Genomic DNA, 26,709 nt, shown 5'->3' on the forward strand with positions numbered 1-26,709 from the left:
CAGCATCAGGCCCAGGGGGAGCTGCTTCCCCAGTGCTGCTAGGAGAGAGCAGAAGGGGGAAGTGGAGTCCCACTTCCTCTCCTACCTTCAGCAGGCTGTTGGCGGACAGCGTGTCTGCGCCACATCACGGAGGCGGTGAAGCCCAGGTGGGCTGTATCCTCAGCTGGGAGTGCCTGACTCAGTATTTTCAGCAAAAAGGGCTCTGCTTCACCTGATTGTGACACGCCCAGGACCTGGTGGCCTGACAGAAGCGAGGAAGGAACCCAGGGCTGTCCTGGCAGTCCCTGCCTCCCCTGAGCAGGCCCTGGGGCTCCTCGTGTGTTGGGTGACAGTTGCACGTGCAGTCATGGCACTCTGCCCGCTGAAGGAGGCAGTGGGGCCCCATTTATAAATGAGGACCCCAAGGTCAGGGGTGAGGGTGGTGCTCGCAGCTTCACGCAGGTGGGCGCGGGGGGTCGGGGTGAGAGATGCAGGTGCGGGGGCAGCTAAGCCCAGGACAGGGCCAGAACAAGAGCACTTCCGAGGCTGTGCTGGGGCTTCTCCGGGGGATGGGAAGTCAGTGGGATCACCAAGGAGAGCGCAATGGGGGTGCACCCTGACACTCAGGATGGCGGCTTGGAGGCGGTGGGACTAGAGAGAGGGGAACTCCAGACAGGCCGGCAGTCAGTAGCTCTGTGACTGTGGGCATGTCCCTTCAGGGGAGGTGATGGGAAAAGGAGGGTAAAGGGCTTCTGCCAGGGGGCAAGTGAGAGCTGATGGAGAGTTCTAAAGGGCTGCTGCTTTGAAAGGCCATTCAGGGGGTGGTTAAAGCTGCTAAGACAGCACAACATAAACCAGGCTTTATTCTTAGTCCTGGGTTTGAAGCCTAGCTATGCCGTCTAAGAGTTGTGCAATCCTGGCCCAGTTGCTCGAAATGCATCTCTAAAGCGGGGCTACCCTATTGGTAGTTGCTGTGATTAACTAGACAAAACCATGCACACGACCTGCATAGCATGTGGCTCAGGGTGAGCACTCAGTGAACGGTGAACCACGAGGTCAGGTTCCAGGTCGGGGAGCTGGAAGGCTGGTAGACAGAAGAGGACCACCAAGATGGTAAAGGAAGCTGACGGGATGTGGGGCTGACGGCAGAACTGGGGGTGGGAGAGAACACAGCATGACCACGCTTAGGCCTAGAAGGGCTCTCGGAGTAGATCCTGCTCAACACTGATTTTTCAGCCAGAGGAAATGGGCCAACAGCTAAAAGGAACGTGTAGAGAAACAGGAGGCTTGGGGGCCAGGAAACAAGGGAGCAAAGACCCAGAGCCAGGGCTTTATAAGGAAGCGAGGCCTAGGGCCAGAGCACCAAAATTCAAAAAAGAAGGAAAAACTAGTCTGGCTTCCCTTCAGGCCCCTCATACTAGAGCTGCAGCACCACAGGCCTCAAAAGCTCAGAGAGGCGGGTCAGGGAGTGTGGAGAGAGCGGTCTGGAGGGACATGATGGGGGAGGCAGAAGACCCCGGGGAACAGCTGTGGCACACGCCCACCCCTCCAAGAGGGCCTCACCCTGCCAAGGCGTTTGAGGCCCTCGGCTGTCTCGGGTAGGAGCACCTGGGGAAGGGGCCTCCTGCATCTGCCCCCACTCCTCACCCAGAGCCCAGGGAAGGCGAGCCAGACAGGTGGTGGCAGGAACCTGAAACCATCCTTTATTACGAATTTTAACCAGCAAGAGGCCAGAGAACAGGTGTGGCAGGCGACCCCTTAGGCGTAGTACTGCAGGTTGGCTTTCTTCTTGGCCTGTACCTCCAGGATGCCCTCCATGTAGTCCTCGTGGGTGAGCTCTGTGGCGCCCCTGCGCAGCGCGATCATGCCCTGCAGCCAGGACAGACAGGCTCTAGGCTGCCTCCCCAGACGCCCAGCCCGGCTCCCAGAGGCCTCCACCTTCTCAGCCTCTTCCCCTCAGCAGCCCCCAGCAGCCTGCCCAGGGGAGGAGGCACGAAGCGCCCAGCCGCTCGGCCCACCACTCACCGCCTCCACACACACGGCCTTGCACTGGGCCCCATTGAAGTCGTCTGTACAGCGGGCCAGCTCCTCGTAGTTCACGTCAGGGCTGGGAGGTGGGGAGGTATCACAGGGTTCAGCCACTTACGGGAGTGGGTGGGGGAGCCCACGTCCTCCCACGTGCCTCCGTCAAGCAGCGAGGTCAACTCGCCGCCATCACGGGCGACTCCCTTCCCCACTGTGCCTTGTTCTCTTCTCCACACGAGGGGGAGAGGAACGGAGGCAGGTCAAAGCAGATTAGACCAAGCTACTCCTAGTGTCTCCTGAGCGCTAGCATTCTAGAAGTCTGCACCTGAGACTCGGGAATTCAGCCTGAGGCAGGGGAACAGGAGGTTGTGGAGACAGAAGAGCCATCTCTCTGCCTGCCCAGCAGCGCGGGCCCTGCATCAGCACAGCACTGCCGCTGCCACTTACTGATCTCATGCGCAAGTACTGCACTTGACATCGCTGCAACCCCGTGAGGTCGGAGCCCGTATCCCCAAGTTCCAGATAAGAAAACTGAGGCTTAGAGAGGTCACGCCACCTGCTGATGGTCACACAGATCTGAACCCAGGTCCACCTGGCCCCTGGCAGGACTGCCCTGGGCCATGCTGGGCTGCGTGCATCTGCTGGGGCAGGGGTGGCCAGGAAACAGGGCCTCCAGCCTGCACACCTTCTGACCATGGGGGAGGGCTGTGGGGGGGGGGTGTGCAGGTGGGCCCGAAGGAGCAGAGCACCTTCAGTTGGGGCCTGGGCCCCAGCACGATTCTCTTGTCGGGCACCTGGGGAGAAATGGAGGCCAGCGTGTGGAACAGTGCTCGGTGTGAAAGGGACATGGAGAGGGGGAGAAGCTAGGCCTGGGGAAGGTCAGTACAAAGAGGACAGAGACAGCTCTGCTGCTGCCCCTTCAGGTCTCAGCGCCTTGCTCGTGTCTTTGCCCACCTGACATTCATCTTTCGGGAGTGGATCTGCATGATTCTGGCCCGGGCCTCCTCGTTGGGCATCGGGAACTCGATCTTGCGGTCCAGGCGGCCTGAGCGGAGCAGGGCAGGGTCCAGGATGTCCACCCTGTTAGTGGCTGCAATTACCTGAGCAACAGGAGAAGCAGAAACTTGAAGGGTTCACAGACAGGCAACAGTCATGGCCACGACAGGCAAAGAGGTAGCTCAGGGTCCATATGAAACGGCACGGAATATTCAACACCGACCCCAATTCTAATTCTAGCTCCATCAGCTAGATGACAGAGAAGATCCCCTGACCTCTAAGCCCCACGTTCTTCACCTGTGAAGTGACAATACTCACCTTCACTTGGGTGTTCGGCTGGAACCCGTCCAGCTGGTTCAGAAGCTCCAGCATCGTCCTCTGCACCTCCCGGTCCCCGGCCTTCTCACTGTCAAAGCTGGGGCACACAGGAGGTCCAACACACTGGTGAGAACACAGGTCAGGGAGAGCCCTCCTCTCCTCCACCACCAGAAGCCCAACCCAACCCATCCAGGGCAGGGAAAAGTCTCACTCAACTTGGGGCCCCCAGCCCAGGGACCAGCACAGAAATGGTGTCAGGGACTGGAGAAGCTCCTGGGATCAGGTGCTGGGCTTAAGATAAAACAGTGAGCGAAATCCACTGCCTGGCCTATGACCCTAGTGAATGTGTCATCATATCTGAGCTAAAACTTAGAAATACAAAGGTCTGGCCCAGACTTGGCACGTGACAGGGAGCCCAGGCAAGCGTCCCTGAGGAAGTGTCCCCTCAGGCTGAGATCTGAAGGCTGAAAACACATCGGCTGGGCAACCAGCCAATGGAGAACAGGCGAAAAAGAAAAGCACATTCCAGAGAGGAAAGAGCAGGTGCAAAATCTCTCCCACCAGACTGGGCCTGCAAACTGAGGGGGCACTGTGGAGGGAAGCCAGAGGGTCGGGGAAGGCAAGGACAGGATGAAGCTGGAGGGGAGCAGGGGCAGCCACACGGGGGCCTTGCAGGCCACGGCAAGCCCAGCATTTATCCCAAGAAGCAATGGGGAGGCCCAGGAAGGAAAAGCAGGATCTGTTTGCGTGAGGGACTGTGGGTGCAGCTGAGTGAAGTTTTGAAAGGAACATGCTGGTAGCTGTGAGGAGAAAGGATGGTCAGGGGAAAAGAAACGAAGCAGGGAGGCTACTTAGAAGAGAACTTAAGAAGTACAACCACAAGAACAGAGCCTCCACCATCCCGGGGGAGGAGGGAACAGGGCGGGAGAGCTGGAATTGGCAACAACCCCCTTGGTGGCACTCAGCACCCCCTCACCGCTTGGTGCCGATGGCGTCCAGCTCATCGATGAAGATGATGGATGGAGCCTTCTCCTTGGCCAGGGCAAAGGCATCCCGGACTAGCTTGGCACCATCCCCAATGAACATCTGCACCAGCTGGGGGCCAGCCAGCTTCAGGAAGGTGGCCTGGGGCGGGGGTGGGGTTGACAGATCAGGCCAAAGGCGCGATGAGAAGCCCCTTCGATCTGAGCCCATTGGCAGAGCTTTGGCCTCCTCATCCCTCCCAAAGCACTCACCTTGGTCTGTGCAGCACAGGCCCGGGCCAGCAGGGTCTTCCCCGTACCTGGGGGCCCGTACATTAGCACCCCCTTTGGAGGCTGGATCCCTAAGTTCTCAAACTTCTCCTTGTGGTTCATTGGCAGGACGATGGCCTCCACCAGCTGCCAGGAAGAAGTCCTAGGTGAGGACAGTGAAGCCCTGTGGGCTCCTACAGTCCAACGCTGAATAGCTTCAACCCCTACCTGTAACCCTCCTACTCCAATTCAGAGACACTGCCCTCTCCTTCCCCCACATCCAGAGGACACAGAATGCTCGCTCCCACCACGGCTGGCTATGGACTCCCCGGGAACAGATGGATGTGGCAGAAAACACACTGGGCCAAGAAAAAGGAGCCTGAGTTCCAGTCCTGGCTCTGGCCCTAACCTTCTGTGATCCTGGGCAAGTCATTCAGTTTAGGAGATCTCAGTCTCCTAAACTGTTACGTGGTCTCCTCCTTGCCTCCCTAGGATGCTATGAGGATAAGAGGCACACTGGGGGAAAGTGCTCTGGTCACTGAAGTAGAGAAATACAAAAGGCTGGTGAGGCTGCCATGCCTCCTTCACCTCCTGAATCTGCTTATCCAGGCCCCCGATGTCACTGTATTGCTCTGTGGGCCTCTCGTCCACCTCCATGGCCTTCACCCGCGAGTCGTACTCTGTGGGCAGGGTCTCCAGGATCAGATAGGAGTCTTTGTTCACACCCTGGGGACACAGCACAAAGACTTCAGAGTTGTCTCAGCTCAAGGCCTACCTAAGTGGCTGGGTGACAGCTGTCTACAGAATGAAAGGCAAGATAGGAGAGTGGGCAACACAAGAATCAAAGAGCAGGCAGACATGCTCTCAGACTCTGCAGGCTGCTCTGCAGACATTCAGGACCAACAATGACCTGGGCCTGGGGCAGGGGGTCAGCTAGTCAGTGGGAGAAACCTCGCTGGAAAAGCCCTGCCTGGGCTCAGGGACACCACTCACCACCAAGTCTCCTGGCTTCAGCTTTTCAGCATCCACCAGCCCAATCACAGGCAGGAAGTATGTCTGTAGGGAAGATTCCAGGTGCAGCCTCAGTTACTGCCCTTAGTAAGGCTCCCTGTCCCACATCCACCCCTCACCCTCCTCAGTTCTCCTATGGCTGGGCCAGCCTCACCTGTCGTGTAGAGGTTTTGATCACTGCACACTTGCCCTTCCTCTGGGAATCCAGGTCAATATTGGCACCATCTTCCTCTTGATCGTTGGGATCAACATCTAGGAGCTGGGAAAGGAAAAAGCTCAGATCAAGCCCAGCTCAGTTCCTTGAACTCTCCAGAGCCCAGTGCTTCTGAGGCTGCGACAATCTCAACACTGGCAGGGCTGGCCGTCCCTACCTCACTCCGCAGACTAGCCCTGAGCCCAGCAAAGGTGTGGTTAATAAACCAGATTAGTAAGACCTCTGCTCAGGTGTTGCTTCTCTGCAGAACTCATGTACCCCCAGGGAAAAATAACCAGTAGAAAAGGAAACATGCGAGGCTTCCAAGGCTTTTTCAGGCCCTATATTATCTCCCTGGAAATGCACACTGGAGAGGAAACCCTAGGAGGTTTAGCTCTTACATGCAGTTTAGGCCTCCAAACACCCACCCACTCTTTCCCCAGTGGGCCCATCACAGGCTGTCCCCAGCCCCACTGACCCCTCTCTTCCCCTCCACATACACACACACCTCAATGACGTTGGAGACCAGGTACGGCAGAGTCTTGTTCACTTTGATTTTCTCACTGTTCTCTTTGATTTTGTCCTTCATGGCTTGGAGCTCGTGGGTGACTCGCAACACTTCGCTCTTCATGATCTGGGATGAGGGTGATTGGAGGCAAATATTCAGCTTTAGCTCAGCTTATCCTAGGGCCTTGTAATTGGTGAGCCTTATCCAGGCTGCCTGGGGGACCCTCCTGCCCCCCTTCACTCAGCTCTAAGGCTCTCTGAATGCTCAGCGCCTGTGTCCACAACCAGCAGAGGTCAGAACAGGAGACCAGTGTGGAAACCTCCTGGTGAAGTATTAGTTGTACTAAAGGGAAAAGAGCCAGATTTTGAGTCACGCAAACAGATTTTAGGTTCTGCCTTTGTTACAGGCTGCGTACTTCACCACAGTAAAACAAACAAAAACTCTCTGAGCCTCAGTTTCCTCATCTGTAAAATGGGGATTTCCTAAAAGGATTCTTGAGAGGAATACTTAAAGACCTTGCTGGGAAAGGCAGTCTGATGATTCCTTCTCTCAGGCGTGGTTTCCCATCACCCTGTCCCTCTTCTGGTCCCTTTTAAAGCTTAGTTTTCTTTTTTCCTGGTCCAAGAAGGAAACCGCGGTCCCCACGCCTCGCCGAGGGAGGCGAAGAACGACGTGAGCGTGGCAGGTGGATCACCAGGGCCTGCTGTGTGCGGGCTTCACTGCCTGACATAGGGGCTGTGCGCCCACCTTGATTTCACTGTCCAGCAGCCGTGTGCGCTGGATGATCTCTTCTGTGGACATCTTGAGTACCTCCTCCCCGATTCCATCTTGCTGTGCAAAACAAATTCGTCTTTCTTAAAGTCAGGTTAGTTAACTCAGGACTGCGAGTAAGCCCACTCACAGCCTCAGTTAGCCCACTCCCCGCCCATAAAACCAGAATGGAGGAGTCGGGAAGCCTGCCCACATCCCAAGCGGTACCAACCCCGGGACCGGGCTAGACCTTGAAACCCCCCCAGCCAACGCCTCCGCTTCCGCCACGTGCGTCTCTCCACTGGCCCCAGCTCCAGAGCCCCCAGCTCTCCCGGCGCGCACCTCAGCCTCATCCCACACGGTCGCCATCTTCTCCTGCCGAGTCACTGGACTCTCGAGTTTCGGCAGCAGATTCACCCCCTGCAGGAGAAGGCCGAAGATCAGACTGGGCAGTAGCCGGGGCTAAAGGTTATTATTATCTCTCCTCACGCCTGCTCTTGATTAGTGCCAGACTCCTTCTCCAAGTCCTGACTCTTGACGAAATTAGCTTGGGTCAGTTGCCACGGCGAAACTGCTTCTCCGAATTAAAAGATGAAGCCGAGACCACAGGACCCGCCCCCACGGCTCCTGAAATGTTCTCGCCCCAGTCCTGTTGATGCCGGAGCGAGAGGCGAATTCGCTATTGGCTGGTACGAGCAGTGGGGCGGGGCCTGGATAACAAATGAAAAGGAGAGGGAGAAAATACGAGAGCGCCCCGCAGGGCCCTTGGGAAATGTAGTCCTAATCTGGCGGGTAACTGAAAAGGTGATTTTTTTTTTTCGGTAACGCGGGCCTCTCACCGTTGTGGCCTCTACCGTTGCGGAGCACAGGCTCCGGACGCGCAGGCTCAGCGGCCACGGCTCACGGGCCCAGTCGCTCCACGGCATGTGGGATCTTCGTGGACCAGGGCACGAACCCGTGTCCCCCTGCATCAGCAAGCGGACTTTCAACCACTGCGCCACCAGGGAAGCTCTGAAAAGTTGCTTTTGAAGGGGGTTTTCAACCTCAAAATCTGGCCCAGTTAGGAATTAGGGGATTCCCCAAAGTGGGTGGGCCTCGTCCAATCAGTTGAAGGCCTGAATAGAACAAAAACCTGAACATCCCCTTAGATAGAGGGACCTTCTCCTGCCTGACGGCCTTGAGCTGGGACATGGGTCTTTTCCAGGCTTGGGACTTGAACTGAAATATCATCTTTTTTTTTTTTTTTTTTTGATGTTGGGGGTAGGAGTTTATTAATTAATTAATTAATTTTTGCTGTGTTGGGTCTTCGTTTCTGCGTGAGGGCTTTCTCTAGTTGTGGCAAGCGGGGGCCATCGCGGTGCACGGGCCTGTCACTATTGCGGCCTCTCGTTGCGGAGCACAGGCTCCAGACGCGCAGGCTCAGTAGTTGTGGCTCATGGGCCTAGTTGCTCCACGGCATGTGGGATCCTCCCAGACCAGGGCTCAAACCCGTGTCCCCTAGCATTAGTAGGCAGATTCTCAACCACTGAGCCACCAGGGAAGCCCTGAAATATCATCTCTTATAGGGTTTTGTGTCTGCTAGCTTTCAGACTAGAATTTACACCATCAGCTCTACTGGTTCTCAGCCCTTCTGATTCAGACTGGAACTAAACCATCAGCATTCCTGGGTTTCCAGTTTGCCAATTTACCCTACAGACCATGGAGATTTCCCAACTCCATAATTGTGTGAGCCAATTCCTTATAATAAATCTCTTTATATATATATAATATATGACTCCTATTGGATCTGGAGAACCCTGATGAATATACCTCTTAGAGTCTGTTATTGTGAAAAATGTTAAATATATTAAAAAGTTGAAAGAATAGACGATGAGTACCTGTATATCTTTCACCTAGATTCACTAATTGATTACATTTTGCATTTGTTTTTGCTCTGTTTGTGTATGTGTGCTTTTCTGGACCATTTCAAAGTAAGTTGAAGACACCATGACACTTCACCTCTAATATTTCAGCTTGTGTCTCCTAAGAGTAAAGACCTTCTAATATGTAACTACAACACATTATAGCATAATATATTGTCATACCTAAAGAATTTAATATTGATGCAGTAATATCTAATATATAATCCATATTAAAATTTCTCCAGTCATCTCCAAAACATCCCTTACAGCCTTTAAAAAAAAATCCTGGGCTTCCCTGGTGGCAGGGGACACGGGTTCATGCCCCAGTCCGGGAAGATCCCACATGCCGCGGAGCGGCTGGGCCCGTGAGCCATGGCCACTGAGCCTGCGCGTCCGGAGCCTGTGCTCCACAACGGGAGAGGCCACAGCAGTGAGAGGCCCGCGTACCACAAAAAATAAAAATTAAATTAAATTAAATTAAATTTTAAAAAATCCTGTATCAAGTCAAGGATCATACACTGCATTCAGTTGTCAGGTCTCTTTAGCCTCCTTTAGTCTGGAACAGTCCCCCACCCTTTTCTGGTCTTTCATGACATCAACATTTTTGAAGCATCCGGGCCAGTTGTCTTGTGTAGTCTGTTCTCAACACAGCAACCAAAGGAATTATTTTAAAGCCTCATCAGATCATGTCACTCCTCTGCTCAAAACCCTGCAGCAGCTGCGAAACTCAGAGTAAAAGCCAAGGTCTCTACAACGGCCCCAGATCCCTACAAAGGCCCAGGGCCCTGCAGGTTTTTGCTCTCCCCCGATTTTCTCGGGGACCTCGACTCCCACTCCTTCCCCTCCTGCTCACAGTTACAGGGCTCCTTGCTGCTCCGTGACCAGGCCAGGCCAGCTCCTGTCTTGGACTCTGTTCCATTCTCCTGGAATGTTCTTTCCAGGATATTTTCTTGCTTCACTCCCTTACCTTTGCTCCTTCAAGTCTTTTCTCAAATACCTCCTTCTCATCCAGACCCACACTCACAGCCTTTTAATGCTGCAGCCTGCCCTGCTGGGTCCTTCCTGTCCCCACACTACTCAACCCCTTACCCTGTGCTGCTCTTTTTTTTTTTTTTTTTGCGATACGCGGGCCTCTCACTGTTGTGGCCTCTCCCGTTGTGGAGCACAGGCTCTGGACGCGCAGGCTCAGCGGCCGTGGCTCACGGGCCTAGCCGCTCTGCGGCATGTGGGACCTTCCTGGACCAGGGCACGAACCCGTGTCCCCTGCATCGGCAGGCGGACTCTCAACCACTGCACCACCAGGGAAGCCCAAAAACTCCACTTTTTTTTTTTTCTCTTGGCCGCACCAAGCATGTGGGATCTTAGCTCCCCAACCAGGGATCGAACCTGTTCCCCCTGCATTGGGAAAACAGAGTCTTAACCACTGGACCACCAAGGAATCTGCTCTTTTTTTTTTTAATTATATATTTTTAGTTTGAAAATAATCTCAAACCTAAAGAAAAGTTGCAAATACAGTGCAAATAATTTTTTTTCTTGCATCATTTGTGGGAAAATTGCTGATGGGATACCACATCACCTCAAATACTTTGGTGGGAATTTCCTACAATCCAGGACATTTTCATACTTAAGCACAATACAACCTTCAATATCAGGAAGTTAACCTTGATATGTTTCTACCATTTAATCCTCAGACTGCATTCAAATTCCACCAATTGTCCCAAAAATGTCCTTCATAGCATTAAAGGACATACTGATTCTGGACTTGGATCCAGTCCAGAATCAAGACCAGAATTAGGCATTGTATTTAGTTGTACTTCTTTAGTTTCTTTCAATCTGGAATTGTTTCTCAGTCTTTCCTTGGCTTCATAACCTTGACACTTGTGAAGATTACAGTTACTCTGTAGAATATTTCTAAATTTGTGTTTATCTGGTGTTTCCTCATGATTTTACATTCAGGTGATTCATCTTTGCAGGAATAGAGATACTGAGTTTCTCACTCCATTCATTCAGGTAGCAGTTGATTTCATTTTGTCCCATTACTGGAGATGTTAACCTTTCTCACTTGATTAATCTCGTATCTGCAAACCTTCTCCACTATGAGGTTAATTGTTTTCCCCTTGAAATTAATAACTATTTTGTGGGGAAGTACTTTGGAACTATGTAACTATCCCATTCTTCTTCATCAAATTTTTAATGTATTCATTTATTTATTTACATCAGTATGGATTCTTGTTTTATCCAATAAATCATTGCTATGGACTGAATGTTTGCATCCCCACCTCCAAATTCATATGCTGAAGGTTTAACCCTCAATGTAAGGTATTTGGAGATGGGATCTTTGGGAGGTAATTAGGGTTCAATTAGGTCATGAGGGTGGGGACCTCATGATGGGATTAGTGACCTGAGAAGAAGAGGAAGAGAGGAAGATCTTGCTCTCTCCCTCTCTATACATAAGCACAGAGAAAACGCCATGTGAGCGCACAGTGAGAAAGTGGCTGTCTGCAAGCCAGGAAGAGGGCCTCACCAGGAACCAACCCTGCTGGCACCCTGATCTTGTACTTCCAATCTCCAAAACTGTGAGAAAATAAATTTCAGTTGTTTTAGCCACCCAGTGTATGGTATTGTGTTATGGCAGCCTGAGCTGATTAAGACAGTCATTATTAATGGGCCAGTGGGAGCCCATTCATTCTGGCTCCTGTGACCTTTTGGGTTATCTTCATCATTCTTTCAGCTTTCTTTGCTTTCTGACATAAGATATTCCAGGTTCATCTTGTAATTTCCCTGGTCCAGGCCTAGAATCAGCCATTTCTCCAAAGAGTCTTGGTTCTATTAGTGGAACATGGTATTTAGAAGCCAATATCTGGGCGCTAGATGTGCTCATTGCTCCTGGCATGTCACTCCCAGGCACGAGTGTTTGCACACACACACACACACACACATTTGTAACTATATTTATTTCTCTATTAAGCTATATATTTAGAAATCCAATAGTTCACACTAATCTCTACAATTCCAATTCAATATGACTGGGTCCCTTTGGTTTTCTTCCTTTCCTTATTTGTAACTCTATTCTTCAATAGTGACCTGTCACCCATTACCTTTAATATGTTTCCGTATTTGATCAACCCTTCTATGTAATCAAATTCTCATTGCCACTCCCTTCCAGGCACAGATCCTTCTTCAATCCATCTTTGTTCAAATGCCCCATGTGCATGCCCTATTTGCTCTACTCAAGCTCTAACAGGGAATTCCCTGGTAGTCCAGTGGTAAGGACTCTGCACTTTCACTGCTGAGGGTGCGGGTTCGCTCCCTCATCAGGGAACTAGGATCCCACAAGCCACGTGGCTCAGCCAAAAAGTTAAAAAAAAAAAAAAAAAAGAAAGAAAGAAAGCTCTGACACCTCACACCCAACCTTCTCCCTCTTGGGTTTCTCCTTAGCCCACTTAGGCCCCAACAGCCCATGCCAGCTGCCCACCTTACATGACTTGGTCTCTGACACTCTGCCCTGGACCATATTCCACCCACCACTACCACATGGACGCTCTCCTCACTTTGCTCAGGCACCTATGCTAGGCCTTTCTCCTCCAGGGTGTCCTCATCAGCCTGCTCTGACTCTGACGCACCACACCAGGCTGCCCTGTGCATAGCTGCCCGCCTGGCCCTGTTCAGGCTCCAGCTCCCAGACTGCCCATCTGCATGGGTGTCTTCCTCACCTTTCTTGGCCCCAATACACAGCACCAGGCCTTGTCCTCATGTGAACTCCTTTCTCCCCTTACTTGGGCTCTTACACTTCAGGATGAGGCACCTGTGTGTGTGGGGACCCTTCTCTCTCCACACAGGCTCTACCTCCCCACACTGGGGTTTCCCTTGTGTGGACACTCTCCTCACCTAGTTGGGCTCCGATATCCCACACCAGGCCACCCCTCCACATGGATGCCTGTCTTGCTCTGTCCCACCTAATGGTTTTAGGACTGACAAGAAGAGAAGGGAATGAAGATGAGGAAGAAGAATGCTGCTCTATTCTTTATTGTTCCAAAGCACTTATCACTTTTATATTAGTCTGCTAGTTTCTGCCATTAGTTTCACAATAACAAAATACCACAGACTGGGTGGCTTAAACAACAGAAATGTATTTCCTCACAGTTCTGGTGGCTGGGAGGTCCAACATCAAGGTGCCAGGAAAGCAGGTTTCTGGTGAGGCCTCTCTTCCTGGCTTGCAGATGGTTGCAGTAAGACTGTGTCCTCAGACAGTCTTTTCTCTGTGCAGCACAGAGAGAGAGAGAGAGCTCTCTGGTGTTTCCCCCTCTTCTTATGAGGACACCAGTCCTAACGGATTAGGGCCCCATCCTCATGACCTCATTTAACCCTAATTACCTCCTTAAAGGCCCTGCCTCCTGATATAGTCATGCTGGGGGTTAGGGCTTCAACACATGAATCTGGGGGACACAATTCCGTCCATAACACCTTTCTAACAGGATTTCTACCTTGCTGGTTTACTATGTTTACTGTTCATCACATCTTCCTCTCCAGCCCTGCATGTCAGCATTTAAAGGTGCTCCTCACCTGCAGGATCTTGCCTCTGGCTCACGGTGGCAGCCCCCAAACCTGGAAGGGCAGCTGGAGGAACTCCTACATATGGGCACAGAGACACGTTTGTCTGAGGAAGCTCACGTGGGGAGCCTCACTCCCACTCTCCTCCACCCGTCAGACCTCGGGCAGGGAAAATCAGAATTGCTGGGACCAGGTACAAACGGTTTATTTTTCTGTAAAGAGCAAAGTACAGAGAGGTGGGGGAGGGCAGCTGGGCCTGGAGGAGCAGCAGTGGGCAGGCCCCATGCCCTGGCTGAGGCCAGAGGAGGCCCTGGAGGCTGCCCCAGGAGTAAACAGGTACTGGAGGCGCAGCTGGTCAGGGCGGCTTTCAGCGTGAGGCTAGAGAAGGAGCAGGGGAGGCGAGGCAGAAGCCCACGACCTGATGGGGTCACACAAAGCCAGGCTTCATGGATGAGCGGTGGCAGTTGGGGCAGCTCCGCGTCCCATTGTTCTGCAGGCACCTTGGGAAGCAAAGGGCCCTGTCCATTCAGCGGGCCTGTCCTCCCATCCTGGGCCTGGCCCTCTCTCTTCCTCCTTCCTTTGCAGGTGCAGGAGGTATCCACAGCCACCCCCCCACCACAGGCTCCTGCCAGCAGCCCTGCTGGCCCCTCGCACTCTGCCTGGGGAGGCCTCCAGGGCAGAGCCTGGGCTGGGAGTCAGGAGGTTGTGATGGAGGCAGCTCTGGCCCTGGGCATCTAAATCCCATGACCTTTGAGATGCCTCTCTGGCCCTCTTTGGGGAGAATAATAGAACATCCACCTCATAGGGCTACTGGGAGGATTCAATGAGTTAATAGGAAACGCTTGGAACGGGCATGGGATGCCGAAAGCACTGTGTAAGTCTTTGCTGTTCGTATCACTATTGTGACTAGGCCCCAGGGAGGCCCCGAGTGCCTCGTGCCCACCGGCGGGGCACTCACCTGAGGTGGAAGATGTGGGAGCAGGGCAGAGCCTGCAGCCGGCTATTCTTCTCGCCTATGGACTCGCCGCACAGGCCGCAGTAGAGCTCTGTCTCCTCCACGCACTCGTGGAAGCGCACGACGTGGGCGCGCAGCTCCCGCTGCAGACCTCTGCTGCGGTAGATGCTCTCGCTCAGGCAGTGAAGCTTGAGCTGGCTCAGCTGGGGCCGGTGCGGCCAGGAGAGCAGGACGTGGGGATGAGACAAGTCAGTGCTAGTGAGCAGCTGCCCTGCTTCCCTCCTTGCCCAGCCCAAGAAGCTGTCCCCACAGGGCCACCGGGTGGTCAGTACACAGGGGTCCTGTCCTGGCTGCATTCCTGCCTTGCTGGTGGGCCTAGGAAAAACGTCCTGCCCTCTCTGGGCCTTGGTTTCCCCTCACGCAGAAAGGAGGTAGGTGAGATGGGTGATCCTTCCTCCTAGAACCCGCTGGGGACTCCATGCTTTTGAAGGATTTTATTGACCAAACCTGCTGCACTGACCTCATAATAATTAATTTTCTTTCCTGTTTTTGTTAATTAAATACACACAGCAGCTCATCAGCGCTTCTGAAGAGCCCGAGATATCTGAGTAAACCGGAGCAGGTATCATCCAGCCAAGGCACATATAAGTAGCATGTTCAGTTGGACTGTGCACCTGATCCCTGAGAAATGCACATCTTCTGAAGACTTCGAGAAACACTGAGGTTATTTTCAACATTTAAAGGTTCGGATATGATTATCAAATGTGGAGGGGCCACATATACTATGAAAGGAACACGGGCTTTGGAGTTAGCATATCTCTGCCTCACTTTCCTCATCTGTAAAGTGGGGCTTGCTGTACTCACCTTGCAGGGAGCCACTGAGGCCTGGAACCGATACCTAGAAGAGCCCTGTGATGCCCACCTCTGTATGAGTGGAGGCCACTGTTAGGAGTTTTAATGACCATCAAGAAACCTCTGAGGAATTCTGATATCCCCTGCGCTATGGAATTCTTGCCCTGCCCTCCGAAGTGCTCTCTGGGGGGAAGAGAAACAGCCAGGGTCTGGGGACGATGGGGGCGGCTCCTGGAGACCAGGAGAGGCTCAGTGCAGGAGCAGGCTCAGGGGGGCCTCCCCACGCACCCAAGATCCCACCTTGGGCTCTTGACTCCAGACCCAGCAGACGGACTCAGTTCTGACCTTGTTCCCCACCTCCTCGGCCAGGTCCTGGGCTCTCTCGATGGCCTCCAGAGCCTGGAAGGTGAGCACAGGCCAGGGCTGCAGGCAGCGCTGTCTGACAGAGGCCTTAGCTCACAAGGAAGGAAGGGGTAGGGAGGGGTGGGTCTGGGGAGGGCAGCACCGGTGGGCAGCTGCCCTGTGTGTGAAGATAAGAGGAAAAGGCTGGGGTACAGTCACCAGAGCTGCCTCAGTTTACTCAGATATAGAGTGGGAAGAACATTCCTATTTCACGAGGTGTCGTGAAATCATAGGAGGCAGTTAAAGTGTCCTGAGTGCAAACCCCAGGCCTAGCCCTTTACTAGCTGTTGGACCGGGCAAGTCATGGACCTTCTCTGAGCCTGGAAAATGATCTGGAATCCTCTGGCCTCATGGGACTGGGGTGAGGCTGATGTTAGACAAAGTGTCTGAAAGAGTCCAGCCCAGAACCAGACCCACGCATTGTTGGTTGACATACTGGCCTCAAGTGGGAGCACTGGGGAGAGCTGGGAGCTGCAGGAAAGGGGTCCACCTCACCTTGTCCAGCGCCTTCCTGGCCACCCAGCACTTGGCCACACCCAGCAGCACCTGTACCTGCCCCAGGCGGTTTCCAATCTCGGTCATGATGCTCATGGCAGAGTCGTACCTAGGGAAGGCTGTCTGCACAGCCAGGTCAGGGGTGGAGTCAGGCCAGGCCAGGCTCGCACCACCTCCCCCTGCATCCCGGTGACCTCACCTCCAGGTCCCCACGGCTCCGGTGGATGTCAGCAAAGCAGAGCAGGCAGAGTGCCTGCAGTGGCCGGTCCCCATGCTGCAGTGCAATCTTCATAGATTCCTGTGACAGAGGCCGGTCACTCAGACCTGCTCGTCTGCCCCCCACCACTGGGGTGCCTTCACCCATTGGGCCCCTCTGATGGGCAGTCCAGGGTCACCAACATCCTCAGAGCCCAATACACCTTTCATGGTGCTGAGGCCCATGCACTGAACCACTGAGGTCTGACAGCACTGGAAACTGAGGCTCTGAGAACAGAAGTGACTTGACCAAGGTCACCAGGTTATTAAGTGGCAAAGTTGGGATTTGAACCCAGATCAGTGGAACTCCAGAGACTGGCTCTCTTCCTACTTAAAGTGCCCCATAAGGGCACTTTTTTTGGCAGGGATTGGGGGGCAGAAGGAAGTGCTCTCCCCTGAAAACAGACTAGAAGGGAATGAGGTTTGGGGCAGGGGGACTGGGGAGCAAACACATCCTTCAGGGGCTCAGCTGTAGAGAGGAGGGGCCAGGGGCAAGGCTTGGGGGCCTCAGTGGGCTGAGTTGGCAGGAAGAGGCACTGGGCCCAGACCCTGCCTACACTACCACCCTCTAACTGCCCCCATTCCCTGCTGCCCCACCTCACAGCACTCCATGGCACTGCCCAGGTGGCCCAGCAGGCGATACGCCACAGCCATGTGGTACTGGCTCATGGCCCGGTACTTGAGGCTCCAGCCTTTGCCATAGTCGTTGACGAGCTCTGCAGCCTTGCAGGGGAAGAACAGGGCTTTCTCGTAGTCCTGCAGGGGACACAGGGAGGGGGTGGGCTGGGAGGGGGCACACTGAATGGCAGGAGCTGCCCCTAAGTGGAACCCTCCACCGCGTGTTCATTCATTCATGAATTCATTCTGGTGTCCAGGGAAAGAGTGATCCAGACAGAGGCAACAGCCAGTGCACAGGTGTGGGCTCCATGAACACAGGGGTTTTCATCTGGTTTGCCGATGTATGGCAAGAGCCTAGCACAGTTCCTGGCACTTAGCCTAAAGTATTTATTGAATGAATGAATGAACGAATGAATGAGAAGGAAGAAAATACAGTTGGCTTCTCCTCTCACCCAGTCCCAGTTGGGCCCCTCGGCTTCAGAGACACACAGAAGGGTGGTGGTGGGGATATCAGAGCCCATTCCAACCCCAATGGAGTTTGCCCCCTGGCACCCAGTCATCACTGAATGTTCGGTGACTGCCAGCACAGTCAGCTCAAAAAACATTGGGACAGACTCACTGAGGCAAAGAAATCATCCTCTCACCTTTCTTTCTCCTCAGACTTCCAAATGTCTTCTCAACCTGTCCATTATTAGCACATGAGCTCACCTTATGCATGCACCATTAAGAAAACAGAAGAGGGACTTCCCTGGTGGCGCAGTGGTTAAGAATCCGCCTGCCAATGCAGGGGCCCTGGTCCAGGAAGATCCCACATGTCGCAGAGCAACTAAGCCCGTGCACCACAACTACTGAGCCTGCGCTCCAGAGCCTGTGAGCCACAACTACTGAGCCCGCATGCCACAACTACTTAGCCTGTGCGCCACAACTACTGAAGCCTGCGCGCCTAGAGCCCGTGCTCCACAACAAGAGAAGCCACCGCAATGAGAAGCCCGTGCACCGCAGCGAAGAGTAGCCCCCGCTCGCTGTAACTAGAGAAAGCCCGCGCGCAGCAACAAAGACCCAATGCAGCCAAAAATAAACAAATAAATAACTTTACTATTTTTAAAAAAAGAGAAGAAAATCAGAGAGGAGCTCCCTTATCCACCTTATCCGTCAAACCCACCAGATCTGTTCCCACACTGCCTCCTTTCCTGCTACTCCCTGCTCCTATCAAATTAAATATGACCCCCTCCATGTGGGCTCTGGAACCCCCTCCCCAGTCTCTTTCTACTGAATCATTCCTATCAATGTAAAATCACAGCCTGGCATTTCTTACCTCATTTGAAAAACAAAACAAAACAAAACAATCAAATAACCTTCTTTGACCTCATGTCCCATTTAGCTACAGCCCCACTTCTCTGTTCTTCTTTGTAGAAAACCTATTTGAATTTTTATTTAATATCTAACAAGTTAATATGACCAAAAGAGAACTCTCGGTAACCCCAATAAAAACCTGTTCCTAACATACTTAATTTGTACTATGTACTTTTTATTAATTTATTATTTATTGATTTATTTTTGGCTGCACCGGGTCTTAGCTGTGGCACGCGGGATCCTCGTTGGGGCATGCAGACTCCCGGTTGCGGCACGCATGCGGGATCTAGCTCCCCGACCAGGGCTCGAACCTGGGGGCCCCCGCATTGGGAGCACGGAGTCTCACCTGGACCACCAGGGAAGTCCCTACTATGTACTTTTTAACTTGAAGCCATGTAAGTGTTTTACAGACTTTAAAATATTAAATTTAATTTTAAAAACCCTAAAAATAGAAAATGGAAACAAATGACCTTAATGTATATAATTATATTAATATTATAATCAATTCTAATCATAAGTATATATTATAATACAATCAAGGTATATTATAATATTCTATCATAGTATATTACGATTGTTTTATAATATATATTAATATATTATATATTATATTATATATGTTATATATTAATATAGCCATACAGAAAAGTTATTATTTCAAAGGACCTTAAAATATATACTTGAACAGTTCAGTCATAGTGGGATATATTATAAAGACAAAAGAATGGCAAAGAAATCAAACCTCATTCGTCATTTTTTTTTTTTTGAGTAAGACAATATTGGTATTGTCTTTTGAAATTCTTTTATGTACTTTGTAGGATAAAGTAAATATTTAGAAACCAAGATTTTCAGTCTAAGAGAAAAGAGAATCAAGTCTGAAATAAATTAAGGAAAATCCTGAAACATTGGATTTGAATTGGAAATATCAGTATAAAGTCCTGTTGTCCTCACAACAGAAGAGATTTAGTAGCAACAACAACCCAGTAGCCGCGAGCATCCTGAGAGCCCACGTTTGGTCTTTAAATACCATTTCCTACTAAAAAAGGACCCGGAGGAATGGCTGGCTCCAGGTTTGGAGCAGGAAATAGAGTGGGCCCTCTGGATTCGAGGGTTCCACATCCTTGAATTCAACCAACCGAGGGTTGAAAATATTGGGGGGAAAAAATCCAGAAAGTTCCGAAAAAGCAAAACTTGAATTTGCCACACACCAGTTTATATTTACATAGCATTTACATTGTATTAGGTATTATTATAAGTAATCTAGAGATGAGTTAAAGTATGGGGTGGAGGGAATGTATGTAGATTTTATGCAAATACTACACCATTTTATATAAGAGACTTGAGCACTCCCGGATTTGGGTGTCCTGGGGGATCCTGGAACCAATCCTCCGCAGATACCGAGGGACGACAGTATACAAAACGAGTGTGGGACAGGCTATTGTGCCAGAAAACAAGAATGCTTTCTTTCAAAGACTAAATGAAGTCTCGTCAAAAGGACACAGTAGCCATACTGAAGAGAATTCCACCGACTAAAATTAAGATAATACGAGTATCAAAAGGAACAATGATTGCAACTGACTGACGAGTACTGAATATTTTTTTAAATCCATGATTTCACAACGATACTACAAAAAGAGGAAGCAAAACAGGTAAGCGTGATCATTGAAGGCAACTATCACATCAACTCATTATTCTGGAAAGTGGTAATTAAAGGAAAGGGAAAAAGTATTTATTCTGCCTTTCCTTAAGGAACTGTATTTCAGCGTAATCAACTAGCTCCAGTTAAAGAGGGAAAGTTCTCCCTTATAGAAAAATCCCAGCTAATAATTGCAGAAGGCATGATAGAACTTGGAAATCACCATTTCCTGACAGTTGAAATGAAAGAATTGATTCAGGCAACAAACATCAATGGATGCTCAAACCATTACGGAAAATGTTGTTGCAGAACTGAATATTCACAGCCAAAGTGTCACCCCACAAGTTAACCTACTGGTCGTGAAAGGAAGACAGCAAGGATGAAAACAGTGGGATCAGGTGGTCACTCCCTTAACTACCGATATGATGTGATATGAAGCACGCAGCCTCGCTTGTATAGTATTCTCACCAAAAATGCGTGACCTAAATCTTACCAAGTCATTATGTAAGTTCTAGTTCATAGAGAGTCATGGAGACAAAGAAACAACTTACATGACTCCTTGAGGAAGCAATGAGACAATGAGATGGAACATTCTACAAGGCAATTAATCCGGCTTCCTCAATAAACCATGGAAAATAAAGGGAAGGGTAGGAATTCTCTATAGAAAGAGACTCGGGAGACATAATAACCACTGCAATGTGTGGTTCTTGTTTGTATTCCAATTCAAACAAGCTGAGGATAAAGGCATATTTTCAGGATAAGTAGAGAAATTTAAGAGATAATTGTTCAATATGGTGTGTGTGATAAATAGTATTGTGATTATGTAAGAAAGTGTCCTTATATCAGAAAACGGTCTTTCTTTCTTTCTTTTTTTTTTTTTTTTCAGAAATGCATACAGAATTACTTCGGGGTAAAATATCATGATGGGGCTTCCCTGGTGGCGCAGTGGTTGAGAGTCTGCCTGCCGATGCAGGGGACGCGGGCTCGTGCCCTGGTCTGGGAAGATCCCACAAGCCACGGAGCGGCTGGGCCCGTGAGCCATGGCCGCTGAGCCTGCGCATCCGGAGCCTGTGCTCTGCAACGGGAGAGGCCACAACAGTGAGAGGCCCGCGTACCGCAAAAAAAAAAAAAAAATCATGATGTCTATAATTTTGTATCACAACACTTCAGTGAAAAATATGTAAGTCAAATATGGCAAAATATTAATAATTGTTAAATCTAAGTAGTGGGTATATGGAGATTCATTACATTATTCTGCTTTCCTGCATGGTTAATTTTCTTCATAATAAAAAAGGTCATAAAACACCCCTATCCCTCTCCAATCCTATTGCATCTCACTGAATGGCTTCCCCATACATCTGGTTGCTGAAAACAAAATCCTCAGTGTGGTCGTGGATGACTCTCACTTCCTCATACTTCCACCTCTGATCCATCAGCATTTACACTCTCCAGGATTTTTTAAGCATCTACTATGTGCCAGGCACTAACATCCCCCATGCGCCTAGATGCCTAGGGGGAAAGAGAGCAAATGCTCAGGACCAAAAGTCTGAGGTCATTGACCCCATCAGTTTCTTCTCAATCTGCCATCTCTCTTCCCCCTTACCTCTCTGACTCCACCACCGCCTACCTTCTTCTCACACACATGCTGCAGCCATGCTGGCCTCCATCCTTCCTTGAACATACTGGGTAAGGTCCCCCAAGGGCAGAGCTGTGCTTTAACTGTTCCCGCTTTTTCATTCTTTTGCCATATTTCTGCATGGTTCACCCTCTCATTTCTTCCAAGACATCAGACATCACCTCTACAAGGCCTTCCAACCACCCTGTTTGAAATTGCAACACCTCATCCTCAGCACTTCTAACCCCCTTTCCCTGCTCGCCTTTTTCCTAGGCACTTTCCACCATGCTGTATACTTGATTTGCTGATTGCATTTATTTGTCTCTCTCCCCCAGCTAGAATGCAAGGTTCATGAACCCATGGACTTGGCTGTTGTTTTCACTGTTGCACCCTAGGCCAACAGTGTCTGGGATATCATAGATGCTCAGTACATATTTGATGAATGAATCCTTACAACCACGCTGTAAAGTGGGTTTCATTCTCCTTCATTTCATAGGTTCAGAGAGGAGAGGTGACTTGCCCAAGATCACACAGCAAACACGTGGCAGTACAGGTTCACGGCCTGTCCTCACATAGGAGCTTCCCATTCCCCCAGGAAGTCAGACAGATCAAGGCTTGAATTCTGGCTCTGCCCTGCCTGGCCATGTCTTTACTTCCTGGCTGTCTTTTCCCTCCCAGGCTTTCGTCTGCCTCATCGCTACCTAAATGGGAGGACTGAATGAGGTGATGCAACAGGGAGCGTGGCTCACGGGAGACTCTCAGGGAGCCCGAGACTCTACCGCCCTCCCTGGGGGGCCGGGCCCACCTTGACCTGGGCGTAGAAGCTGCCCAGGCTGCAACAGACACGGCACTCGAGCATGGTGTCATCGTTGTTGTGGGCATAGCGCAGGGCCTTCTCGAAGCTCTCCAGGGCCTTCTGGAAGAGGCTGAGGCCCAGGAAGGCGTTGCCCATGCTCAGGCTGACCTGGCCTCCGAGCTGGGTGGCTGCCCGGTTGCCGGGCAGGCCGAGGCAGGTCTTGCAGTAGGAGATGGTCTTGTGAAACTCGCACAGCTTCTCGTTGCTGCGCGCCAGGTTCAGGTAGCTCTCCAGGAGGAAGTCGGCATCCTCCAGCTCCCGAGCCGTGTCGATCTGTACCACAGCAAACTGCCCGCCAGGGTGGCAGGCCGGGAGCGTCAGCCTGGACCCTGAGCCTGGGACCCGAGCCTCCGTCCCTCCAAGCCTCATAGCCCAAAGCCTCAGGCCCAGAGCGTCCACCCCCGGCCTCAGATGCGCTCCCTGCTCCCCAGTCCCAGAAGCCCCAGAAGCTGCAGCCCAGGAGCCTCCACCTCCCAAACCCAGACCCACAGCTTCCACCTCTCCATCCTGAGCCTAGGTCTGCAGTCTCCACCACCCACCCATCCGCAGCCTCAAACCTGGAGCCAGCGCCCCCTAGGCTCATACTCAGAACCCCAAACAGGAAGGCTGGAACCTCGACTCTGAGACCTGGCCTTCAGCTCCCCGAACCCTGAGGCTGAGAACCTCAGTCTCAGAGCTTCAGACATCAGAGTTCAAGGCCACAGGCCCAAATCCAAAGCCAAGACCCAGTGGATTCAGAGCCTCAGGCCCCAGCCACTAGCCTGTGGGATACAGGGGAGCCTGAGGAGGCGGGAGGGGGGCTGGGAGGCCTGGGAGAAATCTCGCCCCAGCCCTGCCCTCCCAGCCCGGCCGCGGCGCTCCCACCTTCAGCATCTCCTTATAGCGGCCCATCTCCGAGTGGGCCGTGACCAGGCAGCCCAGCACGCGGAAACGCCCCACGAGGTCCGAGCTCTTCTCCAGCACCTTCGTCCACACCTGCAGCGCCTTCTCTGTCTGGTTAGACTGGTACAGCTGGAGCCCCTTCGCGATCTGCTGCTTCGTCTGGTCCTGCCCCATCCTCCCAGCGCCGCGAGCCCCCTCCAGAGAGACCCTGGTGGCTCCGTGCCTCTAGACACTCATGGAGGGGGCCGCAGAGCGCCAGCTGCCCACCGAGCCCCCAGAAGGAGCAGGGCCTGGATGGAGAGCAGGCGCCACCCTGCGAACAAAGCTGGTCCGTCGCTGTCCGCAGCTGTCCCTGCCAGTTGGGGCCACGTGGCCGCCAAGGAATGTCAGCCACAAGGTCACGCGGGGCCTCTGCCACACCCACCCCCGAGCTGGGAGAAAGGTGCCTGCCCCCCCAGGCATCCCCTTGGGCGTCTCTTCAGCACCTCTGACACTGGCCCTGAGCCTCCTGGCTGGGCAGGCCCTCCCCACAGCCTTGCCAAGGAGCCGCCCCCAGGGGTGGGCTGAGAGCTGGAAGAAGCAGGGATGAGGCTGGGCACACAGGCAGCAGGGAGGCTGGGGCCTCTCCCCATCACAACCTTCCCCCCAGACCCACCGACCCCAGGCTCTGTTCCTGTGAGTCACTGGGCGCCGAGGTCCCTTACCCGTGCACGTGCCCACACCATCCCAACGTGTCCTAACTCACAGTCCGACCCCAGCCACAAGTCGTTCACCTCTCTGGGCCTCAGTTTCCTCATCTGTAAATTGAGGCTGCAATAGGCTAACAAGTCCTAACCCACAGGCTTGCTATGAGCCCCACAGTGGGGTGGGTAACAGCGTGGACCCTGGAGCCAGGCTGCCAGGGTCTGAATTCTGACTCCGCCGTTTATTATCTGCATGGGCAGCGTGACTTTGGGCAGGAGAATAATGGTTCCTACTTTACTGGATTTTTTTTTTTTTTTAAGATTTCTTTCTTTTTGATGTGGACCATTCTTTAAAGTCTTTATTGAATTTGTTACAATATTGTTTCTGTTTTATGTTTTGGCTTTTTGCCCACGAGCCATGTGGGACCTTAGCTCTCTGACCAGGGATCGAACCCATACCCCCTGCATTGGAAGGCGAAGTCTTAACCACTGGACTGCAGGGAAGTCCGTTTACTGGTCTGCTGGAACTAAATGACTTAGTAATTGACAAGGACTTAGAACAGTGCCTGCCTGACACACAGGAAACACTATGTGACAATAAGCAAGAGGTTATCTAGAGCTGCGTCCGTATGCTCCATGGCAAACTGCCCATGAGGAACAGAAGTTGCCCTTTGAAGGTTTAAAAGATACCCAATTCCAATCCCAGTCCCAGTTTGAAAGGGTCCCTTACAATGAGTTTTAATGCCAGACACAGTGGAGAAGGGCAAAGTCTTGTATAGGGAGCAGACCAGTGAAGTACTGGGGCTCATGGGGTTGAGAGGCTCCTGCCATCTCCACCAGCTCGACTCACCCCATCTTTCTCTTGCCTCTCTGCAAACCAGACTCCTTCTTGCCCCAGGGCAAATTTGTCCTTTCAGAGTGGACACTGGCTTTTAGTATACAAGCATATCGTGTTTTATTGCACTTTGCAGACATTTTGTTTTTCACAAATTGAAGATTTGTGGCAAACCAGCGTCGAGCAAGTCTATCGGCACCGTTTTTCCAACAACGTATGCCCACTTCTTGTCTCTGTGTCACATTTTGGCGATTGTCTTTTGGCAATTCTCATAATATGTCAAGCTCTTTCATTATTATTATGTTTCTTATGGTGAGGTGTAATCAGTGATCTTTGATGTTACTACTATGACTCACTGAAGGCTCAGGATGGTTAGCATTTTTAGCAATAAAAGATTTTTTAGTTTAGGTCTGAACATTGTGTTTTTAGACATAATGCTATTGCACACTTAATAGACTACAATATAGCACAGATGTAACTTTTATATGCACTGGGAAACCAAAAATTTCATGTGACTTGCTTTATTGTGATGTTCGCTTTACTGTGGTGGTCCTGGACCAAACCTGCAGTATTTTCGAGGTGTGCCTGTATTCACAAATTTGTGCATTGATCACAAATTTCTAATATCAGAACATTTTCATCACCCTGAAAAGAAGTCCTGTGCTCATTAGCAGTCACCCCCCATTCCTTCGTGTTATGGGGTGCTAAATTGTGTCCCCGTTCATATGTTGGTGTTGATATGTAGACCGCACCCCCCAACCTCGGAATGTGCCTTATTGGAGACACCACCTTTTTTTTGGCTGTGCCACCCGGCTTGTGGGATTTTAGTTCCCTGACCAGGGATCGAACCCGGGCCCTCTGCAGTGAGAGCACGGAGTCCTAACCACTGGACCGCCAGGGAATTTCCTGGAGACACCATCTCTAAAAAGGTAAAATGAGGTCATTAGAGGGGGCCCTGATCCAATATGACTAGTGTCATAAGAAGAGATCAGGACATAGACACACAGAGGAGGAAAAAGAGGGTCATCAACGAGCCAAGGAGAGAGGCCTCAGAATGAAACCCACCCTTTTAACACCTTGATCTCTGACTTCCGGCCTCCAGAACTGTGAGAAAATAAGTTTCTATTGTTTAAGCCCTCCAGTCTGTTGCACAGTGTTACGGTAGCCTGAGCAAACGAATACAACCTCTGCAACCACAATCTACTTTCTATGGACTTGTCTATTCTGGACATTTCATATAAATGGAATCATACAACATATGGCCTTTTGTGACTGGCTTCTTTCACTCAGTGTAATGTTTTTAAGGTTCATCTATATTGTAGCATGAATCAGAACTTCATTCCTTTTTATGGCTGAATAGTATTCATTGTACTATTCATTGAATAGTATTCAATACACCATTTTGTTTATCCATTCATTAGTCAATGGACATTTGGGTTGTTTCCCTTTTTGGTTATTATGAATAAGGATGCTATAAACATTCATGTACAAGTTTTCACGTGGACACGTTTTCATATGTCTTGGGTATATACCTAGGAGTGGAATTGCTGGGTCATAGGTAACTCTGTGTTCAACTTGTGAGGAACTGCCAACCTGTTTGCCCCAGGGCCTTTGCCCCTCGTGGTCCCTACCCTGACATTCTGCCCAGTTAAGTCCTAGTTGAGGTGGATCAGCTTATTATTACACTCATAGAGAATTACATCCCATTCTGATACAAGATTTACCATATTCATTAATGAGGTTATTGGCTTAGTGTCTGTTTCCCCCACTCAGATGTGTGGGCAGGGACTTCATCTCATTCATCATTG

At 51.3% G+C, this 26,709-nt stretch overlaps 2 protein-coding genes across 7 annotated transcripts; both read right to left on the minus strand.

The window, feature by feature from the left end:
• Positions 1-1,666: 1,666 nt before the first annotated feature.
• On the minus strand, positions 1,667-7,502 carry PSMC3 (proteasome 26S subunit, ATPase 3). Of its 2 annotated transcripts, none has more exons than XM_082660970.1 (12): positions 7,355-7,502; positions 7,010-7,093; positions 6,263-6,388; positions 5,716-5,820; positions 5,544-5,606; positions 5,139-5,276; positions 4,554-4,697; positions 4,295-4,443; positions 3,319-3,415; positions 2,959-3,104; positions 2,005-2,086; positions 1,667-1,848 (listed from the first exon to the last, which is right to left on the minus strand). In XM_082660970.1, exons 1-12 carry the CDS (start codon positions 7,379-7,381, stop codon positions 1,738-1,740), a joined length of 1,272 nt encoding a protein of 423 aa, XP_082517096.1. In that variant the 5' UTR covers positions 7,382-7,502; the 3' UTR covers positions 1,667-1,737. The 2 variants fall into 2 exon arrangements, with proteins under 2 accessions (XP_082517096.1, XP_082517097.1); XM_082660971.1 differs by having other exon boundaries at positions 7,010-7,089; positions 7,355-7,392.
• A 6,175-nt stretch (positions 7,503-13,677) lies between these two features.
• RAPSN (receptor associated protein of the synapse) lies at positions 13,678-23,716 on the minus strand. Of its 5 annotated transcripts, none has more exons than XM_082659588.1 (8): positions 23,366-23,716; positions 22,451-22,789; positions 17,021-17,179; positions 16,368-16,466; positions 16,226-16,291; positions 15,617-15,670; positions 14,423-14,622; positions 13,678-13,964 (listed from the first exon to the last, which is right to left on the minus strand). In XM_082659588.1, the coding sequence occupies exons 1-8, from the start codon at positions 23,555-23,557 to the stop codon at positions 13,892-13,894; spliced, it is 1,182 nt and encodes a 393-aa protein (XP_082515714.1). In that variant the 5' UTR covers positions 23,558-23,716; the 3' UTR covers positions 13,678-13,891. The 5 variants fall into 5 exon arrangements, with proteins under 5 accessions (XP_082515714.1, XP_082515712.1, XP_082515715.1 ...); XM_082659586.1 differs by having other exon boundaries at positions 16,169-16,291; XM_082659589.1 differs by lacking the exon at positions 17,021-17,179 and having other exon boundaries at positions 16,169-16,291.
• Positions 23,717-26,709: the final 2,993 nt, after the last annotated feature.

The sequence above is a fragment of the Grampus griseus genome, assembly GCF_964374135.1.
Source record: "Grampus griseus genome assembly, chromosome: 8".
NCBI classification, from domain to species: domain Eukaryota; kingdom Metazoa; phylum Chordata; class Mammalia; order Artiodactyla; family Delphinidae; genus Grampus; species Grampus griseus.